Source organism: Salvelinus sp. IW2-2015, linkage group LG1, assembly GCF_002910315.2.
Source record: "Salvelinus sp. IW2-2015 linkage group LG1, ASM291031v2, whole genome shotgun sequence".
Classification (NCBI taxonomy): Eukaryota; Metazoa; Chordata; class Actinopteri; order Salmoniformes; family Salmonidae; genus Salvelinus; species Salvelinus sp. IW2-2015.
In genome coordinates, this window is record NC_036838.1 from 37,784,289 (window position 1) to 37,807,355 (window position 23,067).

The window sequence follows — 23,067 nt, forward strand, 5'->3', positions numbered from 1 at the left end:
AGTAGTTAGTTGCTAGGAACAGTCAACCATTCAGTCAACTGATGGGTGTATCATATCAGTACAGTACCAGTGGTTATGAGGAAAAGACTGTACATACAGTTTGTTGTGTGGAGCTTTGAACTATTCTACATCACAGAAGTTATTCTACATCATTCTGCAGCTGGCAACCATTACACAATACTGTGCAGATCTCTCAGCAAAGTCAGAGTCTAACACTTATCTGAAAACCACAAACACCCACAGTGTTCTGTTTCCTGTGTCTGGTGTATTGCCTTCTCCCCTGTTTGTATGGCAGAACAGTTTAGACCTTAATAGTTCTTTCTTCCATTGAAACTGAACTAGGACATGTAATAAAACGTTCTGTTTAGTTTTCTGGACTATTTAAGATTTGACGTGATGAAAGATCATTTCGAAATTTACTATGTTTATTGAAAATAAAAATATTGAATGTTTAGTGTTAAAAGGGTATCAACGTATTGCAAAGAAAATGTAACTCATTTTGTGGTGCTTTTTACAACAATATTATCGTTTTTTTAATTATGCCTAATAGGCTGACTATGTATAGCCTACCCCAATAATAAAGTTGTTATGCATTTAGTAATTTAACAAATACAAAATGTAAAAAATGATTCAAGGCTAGATGGTCCTACGCTGATTGGAAACAGATGATGACTGACAGAAGAAATGAAGATTGTAAGTCGCTCTGGTTAAGAGCCTCTCCTAAATTACTCAATTGTAAAATGTCAAAATGTAGACCGTGGCACCTACTGCAAGTTCCCCTGGTTTCTGTTGTATGAATCATGACAGCTCAACCATGACCATTTCCCTATTTACTCTTTCTCCCTTAGTTACAAATGTTACTGAGTGTACCAAAGGAGTGTGTGTACACAATAGTATGCCCTCTTTGGGGGGAATTCAGACCAGAGTTACACGCACGTAAATGGAAATAAATTCCTTTTTATACCTCTTTTCTTTCTAGGGGAGAGTGGGGTCTGTTGAGCCATTTTTTACATTCAGCATCACTCTGTCAAGGGAAATATGGTATTCTTTCTAACAAAGATATCTGCATATATTGCAGGATGTTGTGTATCCCTGGAAATAATCAGAATTGATGTAAACATTACAGTTTTGAAAACATAGCTTGTCCAAAAAAAGTGGTCTCTTGGCACAACTTACCCTGGGTAAATTGATCCTCAAGACATGTTGAGTTAAGCCACCTACACATTTCTGTGCTGAATGAAATATTACCACTACCTTTTTAAAACTATCTTTATTTCCCAAACACTATTCAACACAATCGCTGTCTTTTAATCATTTTAAGCACATTTTAGCACAGCACCAATGACATTATCTCTCCGCCCAAACTAAAATCAAAATGGTGCATATAGCTATATCTGCTGTAACACCTAAAAAACACTACTTTTTTAAAGACTTTATCATGGGCCACGCTGTGTTGTTACATCATATCCCAGCAATAATGCTTTGCATTACGCCTGGGAAGAAAACATTTAAATTTGCTTAACTTACCCCAAGGCAAACATTCTGARTATATTAGCCCACACAGCTACAAGGATGCACTTTCATGCTAGGTTTAGGACATTGAAGCTTATAGAGACACCAGCTGTTAAAATTATCTACTTTGGTTTAGATCATGAAACCTCTAACACAATAGATTATTTTACTCGGGCCTAACTTCCTTACCACTCTTCAGACTCCATGAAATGATGACCTCTTCCTAAATATTTGGTCAAATGATACATTTTGTGTATGGTTTGCTAGAAACAAGGGTGGCTAAACATACCCCAGTCTCCCAAATGCATATTCTGACCTTGAATTTAAAGGGGGGCTGAACTTCCTGATTTAGCCTCAGTTTCAATTCTCCTCATTGGGAAATGCAACTGAGAATGATTTGGGTTTTGGAGGCGTGCTTTGGTGTGGGTGTCTCTTGTGTGTGTTTGAATGTGGGAAGTGTTTGTACTTTCACTCTGCCAAAACAGTACACAGTTACAGTCTAACCAGGTTTTGTGTCTGGAAGTAGCCTAGACTAGCAAGCTAGCCAACTTCTTTTGCCAATTAGCTTCAGCTGGTTGGTGTGAGACTGTGGAAAAATTGGTTTGACTTTGGATAGCCTATGTGTGGGGCTAGTTACAGTTTTTCTCAATTGCTAAAACACAATTTCTGAAACCTTGCGCCATTTCCTGAAAACATTCAACACAAAACCTCATCTTCAAGCACTATTTACATAACCTCTGACTCCTCTCGCAAAAGGAAACATTCACCTCAAAACAGTTTTACCTGTGTTCAAAATCAAACACTGCTCTCAAATCATAAACAAAGTGATCAAAATGATATACACTCTCAAGCAGTCAGTAAACAATACACCGAAAAATTGAAAACAAATTGTTCAAAACATACAATTCTCAGGGAGAAGTACATTTTTTATCTAAAAAAATATTCATATTTTTCCGTCATTGTCTTTTGATTAACTAAAACATGTTCTATCATAGTAGCTCAAAATTGATCAGAAATTACTACTCTGCTTTGCTCTTTGCAATTTTGTTTTTTGTTCTTCCTCCTTGTACCCCTATTTTTACAGTACTGTACCCCGCATCTCACAAACTTGTCCTTTGTCTCTGTGATACTGTAATTCTTGTTCTTTGTTGATATGAACCTGCAACCAGTCAAAATCTATTGAGCAGTCAGTACTGTTAATAAATGGAAAGCCCAATGTTCAGGGCCATACAATTTGTCCATTGTACAGTATACAGCCTACAATGCACTGTACTACAGTATACAATACTAAAAGGGACAAAAATCAAAGGAGTAAACATGTGATCAATGTGCTTCTTCTTGTCTTTGGCCTGGGTCAGGCCAGAGCACTTCGTCGACATCACAAGCAATATTGTCCCTCCAGAGGCAACGGGGGAAGAAGCTTCTTGTGTGCCGTATCCAGCCCTGACATGATTCCTCACCTATATCACCACAGGCTAAATCCATGGCTTGCAGCAGATTTACTCTGGTGTAGGGTTGTCTATCATACACTTTCCATCTCCAAGAGGAGAAAAACTCCTCAATCGGATTCAGGAAAGGCGAGTATGGAGGGAGGTACAAGTTCATAAACTGCCCATTGATGTMWAACCATTCCCTTACCTGAGCAGCTCAGTGGAAACTGACATTGTCCCACACWATCACATAGGTGGGAATGGGATTCTCATTTAGCTCTTGACCCTGCTGCTCTTGAACCTGCTGCTCAAATAAAATATCTCTTAGATTGGCAATAAATCTTAGAAGGTGCTGGGTGTTATATGGCCCGAGTGTAACATGGTGATGTAGAACACCATGGTGGCTGATAGCAGCACAGATTGTTACATTGCCACCTCATTGACCAGGGACTTCAACAATGGCCCGCTGTCCAATCATGTTTCGGCCTCTCCTTCTCCTCTTTGTTAGATTGAAGCCTGCTTCATCGACAAAGATGAACTCATGGGGTCTGTCCAAGGATTCCAAGTCAAATATCGTCTGTGTAGAAATACAATATACTGTATGTATGATTTTTTAAGTCGTACAGAGACAGTGCTATACTGTAGAGTACAATTAGGCTTCTGATTCACATACATTGTATGTACTGAAGAGTAATGTCATTCACATAGTATGTGTTAGTACTGTAGACAATCTGGATTACAGTAAATGTTTCTGAATGTACACTTACTTGCACATACTGAGCTCGCAGTTCTTTCACCSTTGGTGAGTTGCGCTCAAAAGGTACTCTGTATACTTGTTTCATTCGCATCCTGTTACGATGGAGGACACGGTCAATTGTGGAAATGCTCACACTGTTGATTCCCTGGAAGTGTGTGTTGTCTTGTATCACTCGTTCCTGGATTTCTCTGAGGCGTATTGCATTATCTTGAAGGACCATGCCAACTATAACGGCCTCTTGCTCCCGAGTGAATATAGCTGTCCTTCCACCTGCATGTGGCAGCCTTGCAATTCTACAAAAAGTAGTTGTGCAGTTACAAAACATATTCATGCAGTACAATACATAGTGATTAACTTTACAAATGTCTATTGAAACATCTGCATATAGTGTAGTACAGTAAATTTGCAATTACAAAAATACAGTAGTATACTGTACCTGTTCTCTTCTCTGAATGTCCTTACTATGGTGGACACAGAAAATCAGCTCAAATTGGGTTGCACTCTAAGTCCTGCTTCCCTCATTGTCAGTCCATGGACAAGAACATGGTCTATAACTGTTGCTCGAATTTCATCAGATATTCCCACTCTTTGTCTTCCTCTTCCTCCTCCTCTTCCTCGCATACGCACTCGTCCTCTCACATTGTTTCTTCTATCCATTCTCAGACTTTCTCCTTCCCACCCTCAACAACCTGTTTGCTCTCTGAACTGTGGAGCTATTGACATTTTAAAATTATATTGTGTAATTTACTGATGGTTCCTAACTAGTCCCATAGAGAAATCGAATGTCAAACCAAATTGACCGCGGGCATTATGATCTGGTCGCATGCAGCTGCGCTCTGGATTGATGATTACTTGGGTGCTGCCAGCTGTGGGCAGGCTTGAAAACACATTTTTCCTAATTATCACCAAATCTCTGTTTTGGACCAGACTGACTTTATGACCAAAATGATACTATTTACACTTTGTAGTACATGTTGACACTAAAATAAATGTTTGTGACTCATATCGATGCCACATAGACTGTTTTCAAAACAAGAAGTTGCTTATTACGTTCAGTTGCTCTTAAAGCATGGGAAAACGCCAGTGCCAGCCAAATACACGTTTGGGATGGAGACTTAGCCACAGGAAGTGGGGGTGCTGAGGGTGCTGCACCCCCTTAAAAATCGGAATAAATGTATTTAAATATCTATAATTTTATTAGAGGATTTTTTTTTTTTTTTTTTTACAAAAGTAGTGCACTGAGCCTTTACTATACCTGTATTAGCGGACCGATATAGCCTTCTGTAGCTTGGGCAAAACATTTTACAGATTTTTTTCAGTAATTATCAGTTGGAGGGACGTTCAGGCGRACATTTCCTAAGGTCACAAAGGGGCCYTAAAGTCTGAATCGGCCCCTTTGTGACCAAAGGCTGTCACCCAGCCAGTCAGACAAGCTGCAATATTTGATCTGCGGTCTGTAGTTTGTGTTAATCAACGCCTGACCCATTTCAGACACCAGCCAACTTCCTTCCCAGAACATCTGCAGCGTGTTTATGTGAGAAAGAGAGAGAGAGAGAGAGAGAGAGCATATCTTTAATGAAGCCCGTAGATGTGAGGCTATGATGCCCTAAAGTCAAATTCTAAGCAGGCCTTGAAATGTATGTGTAATGTATGTACAGTAGCTGGATGAACATTGGGTGTACAGTAGCTGGATGAACGTTGGGTGTACAGTAGCTATGGATGAGAAAGCAAGTGTTTGTAAGCGTAAGAGTGATATTCAAATCACTACAATTACTTATTGAGATCATAACAATATTAGAAGCTCCAGGGAACGTTTCTGAATTAGAAATAAGGTTTGGTTTAGCTTTGAGTTTCATTTCTCACATTAAGGAGACGGGAGAAAGCCTCTGGTTTCAAACCAGTGGCTCAAAATTAGTTAGCGATTATTTTTCTCGTTTTCAAGAGGATCGACTTAGAAAACATGAGACAATGAACATTGTGGGGTGTGTGGTTGACAACGTGTGAGAACTCAAGGGGAAGTGGCCTGTCTGCTGTGTTCTGTGCTCGCCTCCTGCTCCCTGTCTTCTCACGACGCTTACTTGACTTTCTCTTTCTAGAAGAAGACCCTCATTTACTCTGTCTATCGCTCACTCCGTTTATATCCTCAGGCAATGGTTGGGATCTTTATATTAGGGACCTTTCTCTTGTACTGTGTGGGACAGAACCAAATTCAAGGTAAGTGCATTCCCATCTACAACTACTAGTCAAGAACCAAATTCAAGGTAAGTGCATTCCCATCTACAACTACTAGTCAGGGTTGGGCGTATCTCATTTTAATAGAGGAATTGACTTGAAATTCTTATTCAATAATTAGAAAGTGTAATTTATTTCCAATGGTGATTTTGAAATTGTTGAGTAAGAATTCACTTCTGGAATTGACAAGCATTGACCCAACCCTGGTACTGGTACCTGGCACAAGGCAGACATGGGTAATGGCAGGTCCTTTATGAGAGCAGTATTTCCCCTATATTAATTTAGCAAACCAAAGGCGAAATTGCCACGGGGAACAGGCCCTTGCTTTAACGGTCGACTTTGGGCACGAAAACAGTCCAACTTTCAAACAGAAATGGGTTGGGCCTTTGGTGGTTCATCAATGTGTCTTTCTGGTCATGCGCGCCACAACCAACGTAGCTAGTTCGTTAGCTAAGATAGCCACTTGTAGCTAGCCAGTAACTCCTCCAGTATGTGTTGACGTCATTTCACAGGATTGGTTTTTGGACGGAAGCTGTAGAGATTGTTAAGAAACACAGGAGGTTGGTGGCACTAATTGGGGTGAACGGGCTTGTGGTAATGACTGGAGCGGAATTAGTGGAATGGTAACAAAAAAAATTGGGGGCGGGCCTTCCACTTATACTTCCATTTATACTTTCAAAATCCCCCTCTACATCCACCTCAACATACCCCTCAAGAGAGGCATAATAGAACTGCAGGAAATGTGTTTTAAAATGTCAAACAAATTTCCGGAGGGGGTACCACCTGGATCCACCGTCTACTGTTCATCCCCCCCAATATGTACGCCACAATTTCGTCCTTGTAGCAGACCCTCCTAGACCTCTGCTGTGAATTTGTGCCTGAGAGAGTCAGGGACCATTACTAATGTCACTGTTCTGTTTGATGTGTCAGGGGTCCCCCAAGGATGTGTGTCCCAGCCCTCATGTTCAGCTTGCCTGAGGAGCCCTGGATGTGCCTGGTGCAAACACAAGGTCAGCTTTATCATGCATCATCTGGCTTGCTGCTGCTGCCTCATTTCTTTGTTTCAAACCGTTGCATGTTTTATCCTTGAGTGTTGCTATACTTTGGACTTGATTGCTTTGTGAGTTGGCTTCTCTGTGGACAACACGTGGGACGACGGCATTAGGCCATTCACACTGTAGGAGCTACTTACAACAATAGGATCAAATACAATTATTTGTCACATGCGTCGTAAACAACAGGTGTAGACTAACAGTGAAATGCTTACTTACGGGTTCTTCCCAACAATACAGAGAGGAAAAAAAGAGAAATAGAAACTCTCATCTACGGGCTTCATTAAAGATATGCTCGCTCTCTCTCTCTCACTCTCTCTCTCTCTCTCTCTCTCTCTCTCTCTCTCTCTCTCTCTCTCTCTCTCTCTCTCTCTCTCTCTCTCTCTCTCTCTCTCTCTCTCTCTTTCTCACATAAACACACTGCAGATGTTCTGGGAAGGAAGTTGGCTGGTGTCTGAAATGGGTCAGGCGTTGATTAACACAAACTACAGACCGCAGATCAAATATTGCAGCTTGTCTGACTGGCTGGGTGACAGCCTTTGGTCACAAAGGGGCCGATTCAGACTTTARGGCCCCTTTGTGACCTTAGGAAATGTYCGCCTGAACGTCCCTCCAACTGATAATTACTGAAAAAAATCTGTAAAATGTTTTGCCCAAGCTACAGAAGGCTATATCGGTCCGCTAATACAGGTATAGTAAAGGCTCAGTGCACTACTTTTGTAAAAAAAAAAAAAAAAAATCCTCTAATAAAATTATAGATATTTAAATACATTTATTCCGATTTTTAAGGGGGTGCAGCACCCTCAGCACCCCCACTTCCTGTGGCTAAGTCTCCATCCCAAACGTGTATTTGGCTGGCACTGGCGTTTTCCCATGCTTTAAGAGCAACTGAACGTAATAAGCAACTTCTTGTTTTGAAAACAGTCTATGTGGCATCGATATGAGTCACAAACATTTATTTTAGTGTCAACATGTACTACAAAGTGTAAATAGTATCATTCTGGTCCAAAACAGAGATTTGGTGATAATTAGGAAAAATGTGTATGTCATGGAATGAAGGGTATTGTAACAGTTTTCTGGGTTTTCAAGCCTGCCCACAGCTGGCAACACCCAAGTAATCATCAATCCAGAGCGCAGCTGCATGCGACCAGATKATAATGCCCACGGTCAATTTGGTTTGACATTCCATTTCTCTATGGGGCTAGTTAGGAACCATCAGTAAATTACACAATATAATTTTAAAATGTCAATAGCTCCACATTTCAATTACTTAAAAACCTCAAACCAACCATACATTTTAGAAATGCATGTACACATATTGAAAGCATTTAATGAGACAACTAAAAGGTGTGCAACATGAAAATATTGTTACATTTACATTGTGTAATTTATTACAGTTTTTCTCAATTGCTAAAACACTAAAACCCATTGGCTCAGTTCTCAGTTGCCTAGACTCATTTAGCTAATTATGCAGTCTGTTGTCAATACCTTAAACCATTTCACATGGTAAAACACAATCTGCAGATCTCACTTAGACTTTTCAGCAAAACTCTAAACACATTCTCATTCTCAAAACACATTCTGCACTCTAATGCACATGTCATCCATACTGGTAAACACAAGTGGCAACAATCAAATACAAATAGAGAACACATGTCATTGATTGAACACAACCARTCAAAATGGATTTAACCTGTTTCAAATGATGCGACACAACCAATATAAGCCAGTTCAGAGAGCAAACAGGTTGTTGAAGGTGGGAAGGAGAAAGTCTGAGAATGGATAGAAGAAACAATGTGAGAGGACGAGTGTGTATGCGAGGTGGGCGACGAGGAGGAGGAAGAGGAAGACAAAGAGTTTCTATTTCTCTTTTTTTCCCTCTCTAACAAGCTAGCTAGCTAACGAACAAGCTAGCTAACTAACAAGCTAGCTAACTAACAAGCTTGTGTGTGCAGAGCGGCACCATAATTAAAATAAAAACACGTCTTAGCTTTTTGTAGTTAATAAATCCATTGTGAAATGTGAAAACTATAGTATCCTTAACTAGCATTGAAAAGATAATCTATCGTTCTCTAATTAAAAATCTCTCTCCCTAATTTCTGAATCACACCTGTAATGTCAGTAGTTACAGTAGACTAGGCCCTCGGAGGGAGGGGAGGGACAGGTAGCCTACACACACACTCACTGGCAAAGATTTTCAGCTGGCAGGCAGACACTGGAATAAGTTTATGAGTGACAGTGAGGTCTTTGTGTAGTTAATTTGTTGCATATTTTGTGGGACTATAAAAAAATGACCGGAACGTAAAATTACTTTTCTGATCCAGAACAGTATATATCACTTTTGTTTTAATTTCTGATTCTATTCCTACAAAAATGTCATAATTTTTAGGTTTTCTTTCTGTTCCCTGAACCGGCTCCAACCCCTGGCTATAACTGTTAGAATATCTTTTGTTTCTAGATCCTCAACCATTTATACTAGTGTCAAATTACAGACGTATGGCACTGCATAGGTTCTTCACCATAGCACTACTCATTAAACAACGTGTAGTGGCTAGGTTCTAAGATACCAAAAGGCCACTTCTATAGACCAGACCTGGGTTCAAATACTATTTCAAATATCTCCATTACTTTCACATACCTTTTGAAGTAAATATTCAGATATTTTTTATTTGAAAAAACAAGTAGTTGAATATTATAATGTATTTGGAAATACACTTGGAAAGTTTTTGAAAATACTCAAATACACTGACTCAAATACACTCCCATGCATTTAACCCAGGTTTTTGAAAATAGAATTTGAAATAAGTATTTGAAAATACTCTCAATTACAATTTGGTAGACTATTTGTTTTTTACAAATAATCATTCCAAATACTCAAATAAAAGTACTTGTGGGTTGTGTATTTGAACATTCTCAGTGTTTTTATATACATACAGTGGCAAGAAAAAGTATGTGAACCCTTTGGAATTACCTGGATTTCTGCATAAATTGGTCATCAAATTTGATCTGATCTTCATCGAAGTCACAACAATAGACACACATAGTGTGCTTAAACTAATAACACACAAATTATTGTATTTTTATTGTCTATATTGAATACATCATTTAAACATTCACAGTGTAGGTTGGAAAAAGTATGTGAACACCTAGGCTAATGACTTCTCCAAAAGCTAATTGGAGTCAGGAGTCAGCTAACCTGGAGTCCAATCAATGAGACGAGATTGGAGATGTTGGTTAGAGTTGCCTTGCCCTATAAAAAACACACACAAAAGTTTGCTATTCACAAGAATCATTGCCTGATGTGAACCATGCCTCAAACAAAAGAGATCTCAGAAGACCTAAGATTAAGAATTGTTGACTTGCATAAAGCTGGAAAGGGTTACAAAAGTATATCTAAAAGCCTTGATGTTCATCAGTCCACGGTAAGACAAATTGTCTATAAATGGAGAAAGTTCAGCACTGTTGCTACTCTCCCTAGGGGTCGCCGTCCTGCAAAGATGACTGTAAGAGCACAGTGCAGAATGTTCAATGAGGTTAAGAACAATCCTAGAGTGTCAGCTAAAGACTTACAGAAATCTCTGGAACATGCTAACATCTCTGTTGACAAGTCTACGATACGTAAAACACTCAACAAGAATGGTGTTCATGGGAGGACACCAAAAAAAACATTCCTGAACATCTGAAGTTTGCAAAAGTGCACCTGGCTGTTCCACAGTGCTACTGGCAACATATTATGTGGACAGATGAAACTATAGTTGAGTTGTTTTGGAAGGAACACACAACACTGTGTGGAGAAAAAAAGGCTCAGCACATCAACATCAAAACCTCATCCCAACTGTAAAGTATGGTGGAGGGAGCATCATGGTTTGGGGCTGCTTTGCTGCATCAGGGCCTGGACAGCTTGCTATCATCGACGGAAAAATGAATTCCCAAGTTTATCAAGACGTTTTGCAGGAGAATGCTAATTCTATCTGTCCGCCAATTGAAGCTCAACAGAAGTTGGGTGATGCAACAGGACAACGACCCAAAACACAGAAGTAAATCAATTACAGAATGGCTTCAACAGAAGAAAATACACCTTCTGGAGTGGCCCAGTCAGAGTCCTGACCTCAACCCAATTAAGGTGCTGTGACATGACCTCAAGAGAGCAGTTCACACCAGACATCCCAAGAATATTGCTGAACTGAAACAGTTTTGTAAAGAGGAATGGTCCAACATTCCTCCTGACTGTTGTGCAGGTCTGATCTGCAACTACAGAAAACGTTTATTTGAGGTTATTGCTGCCAAAGGAGGGTCAACCAGTTACTAAAGGGTTCACATACTTTTTCCACCCTGCACTGTGAATGTTTACACGGTGTGTTCAATAAAGACATGAAATGTATTATTGTTTGTGTGTTATTAGTTGAAGCAGACTGTGTTTGTCTATTGTTGTGACATAGATGAAGATCAGATCAAATTTGATGACCAATTAATGCAGAAATCCAGGTATTTCCAAAGGGTTCACATACTTTTTCTTGCCACTGTATATATATTTTTTTATGATTAGATAATATAATTTAAAAGTATACATTACGGTGTCTGTAATAGAATAAATGTGTCATTAACTAATGTAGAGATTAATAAATGCATTTCTATAACTTCCCCCAAAAGAATTACAATGGAGGAAGAGTACCAAGATGGCTGCACGGTGGCTTCAATGCATAATTGATTTGAACCCAGGTCTGCTATAGCTGCTTTTACAAAGACTGGTTCCAACACGTTTTCCCCATTTAAAGACTTAAGAGAGTTATTGTTCTAGTTGCAATTAAAATGTAATTTATTACTCACAAAAAGGTCCAGGTTTGTCACACAGATTCCAGTTGATGAATGGTAAAACAAAGCAATAGATTCTGGGTGTTCGAAACAGATTCCAGATGATATTGATGAAGTCAAAAATGTATAATGCACAAAGGTAAAAAGGATGAAAAAAAGATAGACATGAATGATTAAGTAAATGGTTCCAACGGTTGAAAACGGTATGTCTTTTGCGTCGCCTATACAGATTTGTAGCAACTTTTCCAATTAAAAAATACTAATCTCAAAACTAGACATTTAGCAGATATAGTCTGCAAGGCTTTATAGTCTCAAGGCCTTGATTATACATATCATAGGTTCTGGTCCTCTTTTTAAATCATTTAGATTTTTTTTCACCACTTTTTCAGAAGAATTGCCATAACATAAGCTTTTTTTATGGTATACACAAATAAATACAGGTGCCTTAAAGTGTTGGTCCCGTGTTTCATGAGCTGAAATAAAAGATCCCAGAAATTTTCCATACTCACAAAAATATTATTTATCTCATAATTGGTGCACAAATGTGTTTACATCCCTATTAGTGAGCATTTATTCTTTGCCAAGATAGTCCATCCACCTGACAGGTGTGGCATATCAAGAAGCTAATTAAATAGCATGATCATTACACAGGTGCACCTTGTGCTGGGGACAATAAAAGCTCACACTGAAATGTGCAGTTTTGTCACACAACACAATGCCACGAGGTCTCACATTTTGATGGATTGTGCAATTTCTGACTGCATGCTGACTGCAGGAATATCCACCAGAGCTCTTGCCAGATAATTTTATGTTAATTTCTCTACCATAAGCCACCTTCAATGTTATTTTAGAGAATTTATCAGTACGTCCAACCGGCCTCATAACCGCAGACCCCGTGTATAGAGTCGTGTGGGTGAGCGGTTTGCTGGTGTCAACATTGTGAACAGAGTGCCCCATGGTGGCGGTGGGGTTATGGTGTGGTTAGGCATAGGCTACGGAAAACCAACACAATTGCATTTTATCAATGGCAATTTGAATGCACAGAGATACCATGATGAGATCCTGAGGCCCATTGTCGCGCCATTTATCCGCCACCATCACCTCATGTTTCAGCATGATAATGCACAGCTCCGTATCACAATACTTGGAAGCTGAAAATGTCCCAGTTCTTCCATGGCCTGCATACTTACCAGACATGTCCCCCATTGAGCATGTTTGGGATGCTCTGGATCGACATGTACGACAGCATGTTCTAATTCCCGCCAATATCCAGCAACTTCGCACAGCCATTGAAACCGAACATTCCACAGACCACAATAAACAGCCTGATCAACTCTATGTGAAGGAAATGTGTCGCGCTGCATGAGGCAAATGGTTGTCACACCAGATACTGACTTATTTTCTGATCCTATCTGAGGTATCTGTGACCAACAGATGCATATCTGTATTCCAAGTCATGTGAAATCTGTAGATTAAGGCCTGATGAACTGATTTCAATTGACTGATTTCCTTATATGAACTGTAACGCTGTAAAATCCTTGAAATTGTTGCATGTTGGATTTATATTTTGGTTCAGTGTACATACAGTGCATTTGGAAAGTATTCAGACCCCTTGACTTTTTCCACATTTTGTTACGTTACAGCCTTATTCTAAAATGGATTAAATTATTTGTTTCCCTCATCAATCTACACACAATGCCCTATAATGACAAAGCAAAAAACAGTTTTTAGACATTTCTGCAAATGTACTGTATAAAAATTAAAAATTAAAAAATATCACATTTACATAAATATTCAGACCCTTTACTCAGTGCTTTGTTGAAGCACCTTTGGCAGTGATTACAGCCTCGAGTCTTCTTGGGTATGACCCTGCAAGCTTTGCACACCTGTATTTGAGCAGTTTCTCCCATTCTTCTCTGCAGACCCTCTCAAGCTCTATTAGGTTGGATGGGGAGCATCGCTGCACAGCTTTCTGTACTTTGTCTTCATCTTTCCCTCGATCCTGATTAGTCTCCCAGTCCCTGCCGCTGAAAAACATCCCCACAACATGATGCTGCCACCACCTTGCTTCACTGCAGGAATGGTGCCAGGTTTCCTCCAGACGTGACGCTTGGCATTCAGGCCAAAGTGTTCAGTCTTGGTTTCATCAGACCAGAGAATCTTGTTTATCATGGTCTGAGAGTCCTATAGGTGCCTTTTGACAAACTCCAAGTGGGCTGTCATTCGTCTTTTACTGGAGTGGCTTCCGTCTGGCCACTCTACCATAAAGGCCTGATTGGTGGGGTGCTGCAGAGATGGTTGTCCTTCTGGAATGTTCTCCCATCTCCACAGAGGAACTCTGGAACTCTGTCAGAGTGACCATCGGGTTCTTGGTCACCTCCCTGACCAATGCCCTTCTCCCCCGATTGCTCAGTTTGGCCGGGCGTCCAGCTCTAGGAAGAGTTTTGGTGGTTCCAATCTTCTTCCATTTAAGAATGATGGAGGCTGCTGTGGTCTTGGGGCCCTTCAATGCTGCAGAAAAGGTTTGGTACCCTTCCCCAGATCTGTGCCTCGACACAATCCTGTCTCAGAGCTCTATGGACAATTCCTTCTACCTCATAGCTTGGTTTTTTCTCTGACATGCAGTGTCAACTGTGGGACCTTATATAGACAGCTGTGTGCCTTTCCAAATCATGTCCAGTCAATTGAATTTACAAAAGGTGGACTCTAATCAAGTTGTAGAAACAGCTCAAGTATGATCAATGGAAACAGGATGCACCTGAGCTCAATTTCTAGTCTCATAGCAAAGGGTCTGAATACTTGTGTAAATAAGGTATTTCTGTTTTTATTTTTAATAAATTAGCAAACATATCTAAAAACCTGTTTTCGCAATGTCAGTATGGGGTATTGTGTGTAGATTAATGAGGGGGAAAAAGTTAATTAATCAATTTTAGAATAAGGTTGTAACGTATCAAAATGTGGATAAGGGAAGGGGTCTGAGTACTGTATACCAACATGAAAACCTCCATGGAAGGGGTATTTCACAAAAATTCCAAACATGCCACATTTTATTGATAGCTATCAAGTAGTTTACTGACTTTGGGTGTCATAGACCAGAAAAAATATGTCAGTTTACTCATCCAGAGCTAAGCTTTAACAACATTGCTTGGTATCCATAGGATATAGTGTATTTTTCATTTCAGAGAACTATCGCTTTAACAAATGTGTGATGAACATGAATTAATATATTTTATGTGTTTAGAAAGAAGGAAGGGTATTCTCCTTATCTAATCATTAAATGTCTGTACTTAGCTATTGAAATTGAAATAATTTGAACATTCTGTGATAGAACCTTATGTCTGAACCCAGATTGACATTTCAGAGCCATAAGGTTCTATCTGCGATTGCACGCCCTAAAAAAACTTATGTCCAAATGTCTTAAGATTTTGATACTCTGTACTTTTGGTACCTAAAGGTAAGGACCTTAATGGGTTATGAAAGAAGAATTCACTCCAAAACCTCTAAGATCTGTGATATCAAAGCTCAATATCTCAGAACTATGCTTTGCGCAGTCAGAACCTTATAGTCCCATGGTCTCGAATCATCAATCATGTATCACTATCATTGATCCTTCATTTGACATCAGAAAGTAGGACAGACTTTATCTCACGCTTATGTTGCTTAGATTTTTGAAGATTATCAGTGAGGCTCTTGCTCACAATTAAAAACGGTTTTATTGATTCAAGTTAATATTTCAAGTCAGCTATCAAATCCCACTGGGCACATGTGTCAGTTCATCATCTATTTCACGTTGTTTAACGTAATTTCATTGAAATGAATGGAAACAACATTGAATCAACCAGTGTGTGCCCAATGGATTGTCTTAATCAAAATCAGTAAACACACTGTCTTGCTTGGGTGCTCATGTCTTACACAACATGTGTGTGTTCTCTATCCTGCTCTCAGTTTGGGGTTGATAATTGAATGGTGTATTGTGCTGCTGCAGCGCTTTGTGGTTTCCTAAGCTAGTCGTGCTACTGATGTCAGACTCACTTCCGTATTTCTATTCTATTTCCACATGCATTTCCTGTTAATTTCTGTGGTATATTTTTTGGTCAAGATATTAGTGATACATTCAAATGTTTGTTGGCTTTGACTTTAACTCTGTCATTTCTCCCTGCAACCAAACCCCTCTTCCCCAAAGCAACAGTCTAATCTATAGGTCCTATCTATAATAATGACATGTCCTATGTATCTTTAAAAATAATAATTATACAGAGATATACCCCAACATGTTGGATTGACAGCAGGCAGTCCCACATGATAATCTCGCACCCCACGTGTGAGTCAGTGTTTTATTTTCTGTATCCTTAGTCCGACACACTGAACTAAGACCATAATACACATCCTCCTGACAGGACTTCCTGAAGTCTGGAGAGTCCAGTGAGCGGAGGTGTGACACTGCTGAGTCTCTGAGGACCAGGCGTTGTGAGCAGATGGACATCATCAACCCCCGATTAGATCCAGTCTTTCTGAAGAATAATGATCTCAGCAGCAACCCAGGCAATGTGGTCCAGCTTAAGCCACAAAACCTCCTCTTCAAACTCAGAGTTGGTGAGAGTTATATACTCTTCCTAAAAGGAAGTATTTCTCAGAATACAAACAGGGACAGGTGTGAAATCTGAAATACAAACAGGGACAGGTCTGAAATCTGAAATTCAAACAGGCACAGGTGTGAAATCTGAAATACAAACAGGGACAGGTCTGAAATCTGAAATACAAACAGGCACAGGTCTGAAATCTGAAATTCAAACAGGGAAAGGTCTGAAATCTGAAATACAAACAGGGACAGGTCTGAAATCTGAAATTCAAACAGGAACAGGTCTGAAATCTGAAATACAAATAGGGACAGGTTTGAAATCTGAAATTCAAACAGGGACTGGTCTGAAATCTGAAATTCAAACAGGGACTGAAATCTGACATTTGTGGTGGTGCTTTATAGATTATTTTTGAAGCCGTGCAAAGTAATAGAAGTAACGACGTCATGTAAAGTATTGTAGTGATGCATGTATTTGCAGTTGATAACTGTTCTAACTGACCCGTTTGTTTCAGGAGTCCCTCAGACCTTCAATGTGTCATTCAAGAGAGCCGAGGGCTACCCCATAGACCTGTACTACCTGATGGACCTGTCCTTCTCCATGAAGGACGACCTGGACACCATCAAGAACCTAGGCCAGGACATCCTCTCTGCGCTGAAAAAAGTCACCCAGAAGGTCCGCATAGGTGAGTCCTGAGGAGACAGACTTATGCAGAAGATAGGATTTCATGTCAGGATTTCAATCAACTGTGTGTAGTCATCCGACTGTGCCACCTCTCCTCATCCTGTCCATCTCTATCCCTCTCCTTTCTCCGCTGTCAGGCTTCGGCTCATTTGTAGACAAGGTGGCTCTGCCATACGTCAGCCAGGTGAAAGCCAAGAAGAATAACCCCTGTCCCAACCGCCTGAACATCTGTCAACCTGCCTTCAGCTTCCAAAATGTTCTGAGACTCACAGAAGACGTGGACAAGTTCAAGACCAGGGTCAGCGACCAGATCATCTCTGGAAACCTGGACTCCCCCGAGGCAGGCTTTGACGCAATCATGCAGGCAGCTGTCTGCCAGGTAGTGTCATACATAACCAAACACAGTCACCTCCACTTTATAGATTGGAGGCAAGGATGTCTAGAACATCCATATTTCTTTTTCTATGGGTTTTTCCTTCTTTCTCTCTCTCTTTACTCTCCCTCTCTTACTTGCCTCACACCATCTCTGTCACTCTGTGTCTCTCTTTTTCCTTCCAGAGTGTGATTGGTTGGAACAATGTCACCCGGATCCTGGTCTACACGTCAGATGACACCTTCCACATTGCCGGGGATGGCAGGCTGGCTGGTATATTCGAGCCTCATGACGGCATGTGCCATCTCAATGACACTGGCTTCTACGATGGCACTAAATATGTGAGTTATCAAGAGAGGAGAAGGGTGATCAACACTTAGAAGACGTGAGTTTGTTTCAGTGATAGAGGCTAACATTTATTGCAGGAGAACTGGGGTACTACAACATCTTTCTGTGGTTATTTACTCCACTTCCTGTGTGTGTCTCAGGACTACCCGTCGGTTGGCCAGCTTGCCAGGGTCCTGGAAACCAATAACATCCAGCTCATCTTTGCTGTCACCGAGGACAGTGTTGCTGCCTACAAGGTCAGAACTGACAGGAGAGGTTGTTTGTAAGAGCAGATTACAAAATGTCACAAAATGTTTAAAGGCCCAATGCAGTCAAAAACATGATTTCTCTGTGTTTTCTATATATTTCCACCCTATGAGTTTGGAATAATACTGTGAAATTGTGAAAATGATGATAATACCCTTTTAGTGTAAGAGCTGTTTTAAAGACCATCTGAAATTTCAGGCTGTTTTGGTGGGATGAAGTTTTGGCCTGCCTGGTGACATGAGTTAATAYACCACTTCCACAGTCCCAGCAAAATTCTTGCTTGAGAAACTTCTGTTTGCTAAGAAGTTATTTTTGTTTCTTTTTTACCATTTTAATTGAAAACATTCACAGTAAGGTACTTAATTGTTACCAAGAAATGCTTTGATATTGAGATAAAAACAGCTGCCTTGGACCTTTAACCTCAGTATTTATACCTCCTCCCATCTCTCTCTATTGTGCCCATACCTAAACACACACACACACACACACACACACACACACACACACACACACACACACACACACACACACACACACACACACACACACACACACACACACACACACACACACACACACACACACACACACACACACACACACACACACACACACACACACACACACACACACACTTCTCTAGGCATTGAGTAAACTAATCCCTCAGTCAGTGGTGGGAGTCCTGAAGAACGACTCCAGCAACGTGGTCCTGCTCATCTCAGAGGCCTACAGTGTGAGTATCTCAAGCTTAGAATACAGTTAACAAGCTACTGCAAAATGGCGAAAATGGCTGCAATGACCAAAAAAGAGGACAGCTTTATTTGAAACAGAGATGCTGAAGCTGGAAATAAAAGCATGTCTGTGGTTATGCTCATGAGTCACACCTCAGACTAAAAGGGTAGAACTAGCTCTCATACGTATTTTCATTGGAAACCATGGCATCATGGTTACCTACTGATGTATATAGTGTGTGCTGTGCTCTCACAGGTCTAAAAATAGGCTGTGGCAAATTATGTCTAAATCTTCCTAGTGGGGACTTGAAAGGTTTCATACATGATAGACCTACATTTCTCTAGATAGGAGTATGTTAAAAGTAGAGAAATATATATTACTTTTGCAAATGCATTACTTACAATCAAAAGTGGCTTTGCAATGAAATGCCATTTATTGGACACATAGACATACATGTAACATCATCAGCTGTTCTATCTAGTAATGCATATCTATTCACAGAACCTGTCCTCCACCATCTTACTGGAGCACCATGAAGCTCCCTCAGGTCTGGACGTGACCTACAGATCCCACTGCACCCCTGAAAAAGGGGACAACACCCCGTGGCAGAGGAGGGGCGAGTGCATGGACGTCAAGCTCAACCAGCAGGTCTGGCACAAAGCAGGGGCTGGGGAAGAGATCATAATGTGAATAAGAACAGCAAAGCTCATGTCTTCAAAGGATTTAGTCATGTAACTTGGACTTATAGAACAATTTGTTGTGTATTATCCCCTCCCTTGCTCCCAGGTCAACTTCACGGTAAGCCTGAACATCTCAACATGTCTGAAGGAGAAGCAGACGTTTTCCCTAAAACTGCAGGGCATCAGCGAGACTCTGAAGGTCTCTGTGGAAACCCTGTGTGACTGTGACTGCCAAGACAGAGAAGAGCAGTCCTCACACTGCAATGAAATTGGAACGCTCACCTGCGGCATCTGCAGGCAAGTCCTAAAATTCTGACTAGAACTCACAGCACCTCCTGTTTGGTGAGATAGAGAACTGTGCTTACAAACTGCACAGAGTGAGGGAAACAGCTGCAGTCTGCAGTCTGACTGTTACCACAGAGCAGTAAACTAGTTTCTGTAGTCAAAGAAATGTATCAAAGATATACTGTATGTTATCAAAACTTCAGGGGATTCAACCCAATTGTTCTCCAGAGAAAGTGAATACAGAGAAAGTGAATACAGAGAAAGTGATTAAAGTGTTGTTTAGATACTGATGAGTAGGAATAGGAGTCTTGACCAGAAACAACTCCTGGCCCAAAATAGGCTATAAGTATCAGAATTTTCCCTGTTTTTTTGTTGTTTTTCCCTGGCTTTTCATAGTTTTTGTAAAATACTATGCCCTTTAGCTGTGATGAGGGTCACCTGGGTCAGAGGTGTGAGTGTGAGCGGCCTAAGGACATGACCTCTGCCGACTCTATGGCCGCAACATGTCGCCAAGACAACTCCTCGCAGCTGTGCAGCGGGCATGGGAGCTGTGAGTGTGGCATGTGTACGTGTCAGGGCATCCACCGCGGCAATTTTTGCCAATGTGATGACAACAGCTGTGCCCGCCACAACAACATGCTCTGCGGTGGTGAGTAAACTCAAACAGTTAGTTCCTGCCATGCATTTTGATTGGCTGAAGAATGTGTTCCTTAGTTGTATTTTATTGCAGCCCATTTTTCAGCCGTGTAATGTCTTCTGCAGGTAATGGGCAGTGTGACTGTGGAACATGTAAGTGTAATGACAACTACACAGGCTCTGCATGTGACTGTTCCAAACTCACCGACCAGTGCAGGACTGTTGGGAAGCTGTGCAATGGCCAGGGAACATGCCAGTGTAACCAGTGCCAGTGCAACAAACACTTCTTTGGCATAAACTGCTCAAAGATTGCCAACGCATGCCCAAAATTCCTGTGAGTACAAGACAATAACTTAAAGTGAGTTTGGATTGAGCTTCCAGGTTGACAAAGCTTAGGTCTTAAATAGTGACCGTACAGCAACAGTTTACTTTTGCTACAATAATGCAGTGTGTGTGGGGGGTTGGTTCTTCTATCCTTGTGGGGACCTAAAATCCCCAAAGTCCCCACAAGGATAGTAAAACAAGGAAAATTCTCCCTCGTGGGGATATTTCCCACATCCACGTGAGGACAAAGGCTATTTTAAGATCAGGGGTTAGGGTTAGGGTTAGAATTAGGGTTTGGGTTAGAATTAGSGTTAGGGTTAGGGTTAGGAGTTAGGTTTAGGATTTGGGTTAGGGTTACGGGTTAAGGTTAGGTTTGGGGTTTAAGGTCAAGGTTATGGTAAGGGTAAGGGTAAGGGTTAGGGTTAGGTTTCGGGTTAGGGGTTAGGAGTTAGGGAAAACATTATTTTGAATATAAATTAATTTTAGGTCCCCACGAGGATAGAACAACAAAACGTGTGTGTGTGTACCTTCAGTATGTCTGTTAACCTGTCTTTATGTTCAGGGACTGTGTGACATGTGAATTGGAGAAAAAGAAGAGTAGCAGCCTAAAGAGTAACTGCAGCCAACTCTGTGGCTCAGTCAAGGTCACTTGGATGAAGGGGCCCCAGGAGTTCCCCTGCAGTAAAGACACCATCTCCTACAAAGTGGAGCTGTTGCCTGATGGCAACATCCTGATCTTCTACGCAGATCTGCCTCGTGAGACCTTCAATTTATCTCTAATCGTCATCCTTTATTTTCATTTTATGTCCTAATGTTTTCACTTCTTCGGATCTCAATGCTCATTGTAGCAATTTATAATATTACTAGCGTTTAGGCTCACCTAAAAAAGACTATTCCTATGACGTATTTGTTCTGCTCTATACTGCTATAGTTGTTTGATCAAATGTTGTTAACATTAGACAAAAAGTTTGTTCAATATTTGAAGCTGGGGCCCAGTCAGGTCACATGTTCTACTACAAACGCTTCCTCTCCACATTCCTGGCAGGCTCTATTGACAAGACTTACGTGATCATCGGCAGCTCTGTGTCCAGCATCATCTTCATCGGCATCGCAGTGATCCTCATCAGCAGGCTTATGCTAGAGCTCCACTACCGGAGAGAGTATGACAGCTTCCTCAAAGCAAAGGAGGCCGAAGTCTGGCAAGATGTGAGAGAAAGATCAGCACACACATGACAATGAATCACCATGACGTGAGATAGGCTAAATGTCCCTGCAATAACTGGTTGCTTGTCATAACCAAATAACTTTCTATTATTCTGTTTCATAGTTTTTTATATGAATAGTGGATTTCATCATTATTTGTGTGAATGTGTTTGGTCTTCTTATGGTTGTTTTGTATTGATTTTAAAGAAAATAATCAACTTAATGAGTCTTTAATGCAAGATTTATAAGGTTAGGTGTTGAAATTGATTGTAGATAACATGATGCTCCCTCTGTACTAAACTTCTCTCTTGTTTGGTTCTTTTGTGTTTCAGACAAAAAATCCCTTGTTCCAGGATGCCACGACCGTGGTCATGAACCCCATGCACATTCAAGAGGACTGATCCAAACCATTAGACTCTAAAGCCAACAAACACTTCACTTCCAGAAAACCTGTGATCTACTGTAATAAGTGAAAGCCAGACCATACTGTATGCCGATCATAACTTCAGGGAACTGCAAGAACCGTCTGTTGCTAAGAGGATCAAAGACTTTGTCATGAGAACATTACATTCTATTTCCCTGTATTTCAAGGCCAGTACGTATTTCAGATATGATTTGCTGCACGTTTATTCCCATACTCACTTATTGGTTCTCCTCAATTTGATTGCTTCCTCTTGTTGTACAGAAGTAGTAGTGAGACCACTCCACTCTCTCTCAACTTTCAGTCTTTTTTTCATGATGAAGTCCCCCATCTCCTTATGTCCTCCTTCTCCTCTGCATTTGTCTGTTTATTTAAACATTTGATTGTTAAAATGTTCTGAAGTTGGTATGAATTATTAAGTCTTGTGAAGGGTCATTCCTTTTTAGTCTGTGCATATAGTTTGTGTTGCATCATATTCCGTTTTTCTTAATGAATTATTTTCGAATTATTATCAGCTGAATTATATTTCAAATTATTTTCTGTACAGTGTATTAATTAAGTAGGCCTATGTGGGCACTGTGTGATTGAAATTATATAGTACCGTTTTTAATAATATCAATTATGATAAAGTAATTTGTAGTGTAATGAGCAGGCAATAAAGGAGGAAAAAACATGAACCAGACGGATGTCAAAATTATTATTTAACTAAGATTAGTCTCTCGTCAGACTCCACACCGTCTATGAGAAAAAAGTGTTAAAGCAC

General features: G+C 40.5%; 1 protein-coding gene across 1 annotated transcript; it reads left to right on the plus strand.

Moving 5' to 3' along the window:
* Window positions 1–5,755: 5,755 nt before the first annotated feature.
* Window positions 5,756–22,865, plus strand: itgb7 (integrin, beta 7). The gene is made up of 15 exons (XM_023991857.2): window positions 5,756–5,913; window positions 6,862–6,941; window positions 16,193–16,388; window positions 16,887–17,057; window positions 17,194–17,435; window positions 17,615–17,770; window positions 17,918–18,013; window positions 18,667–18,756; window positions 19,257–19,403; window positions 19,542–19,732; window positions 20,143–20,369; window positions 20,483–20,690; window positions 21,243–21,436; window positions 21,726–21,886; window positions 22,216–22,865. Exons 1-15 carry the CDS (start codon window positions 5,850–5,852, stop codon window positions 22,282–22,284), a joined length of 2,292 nt encoding a protein of 763 aa, XP_023847625.1. The 5' UTR covers window positions 5,756–5,849; the 3' UTR covers window positions 22,285–22,865.
* The last annotated feature ends 202 nt before the right edge of the window (window positions 22,866–23,067 follow it).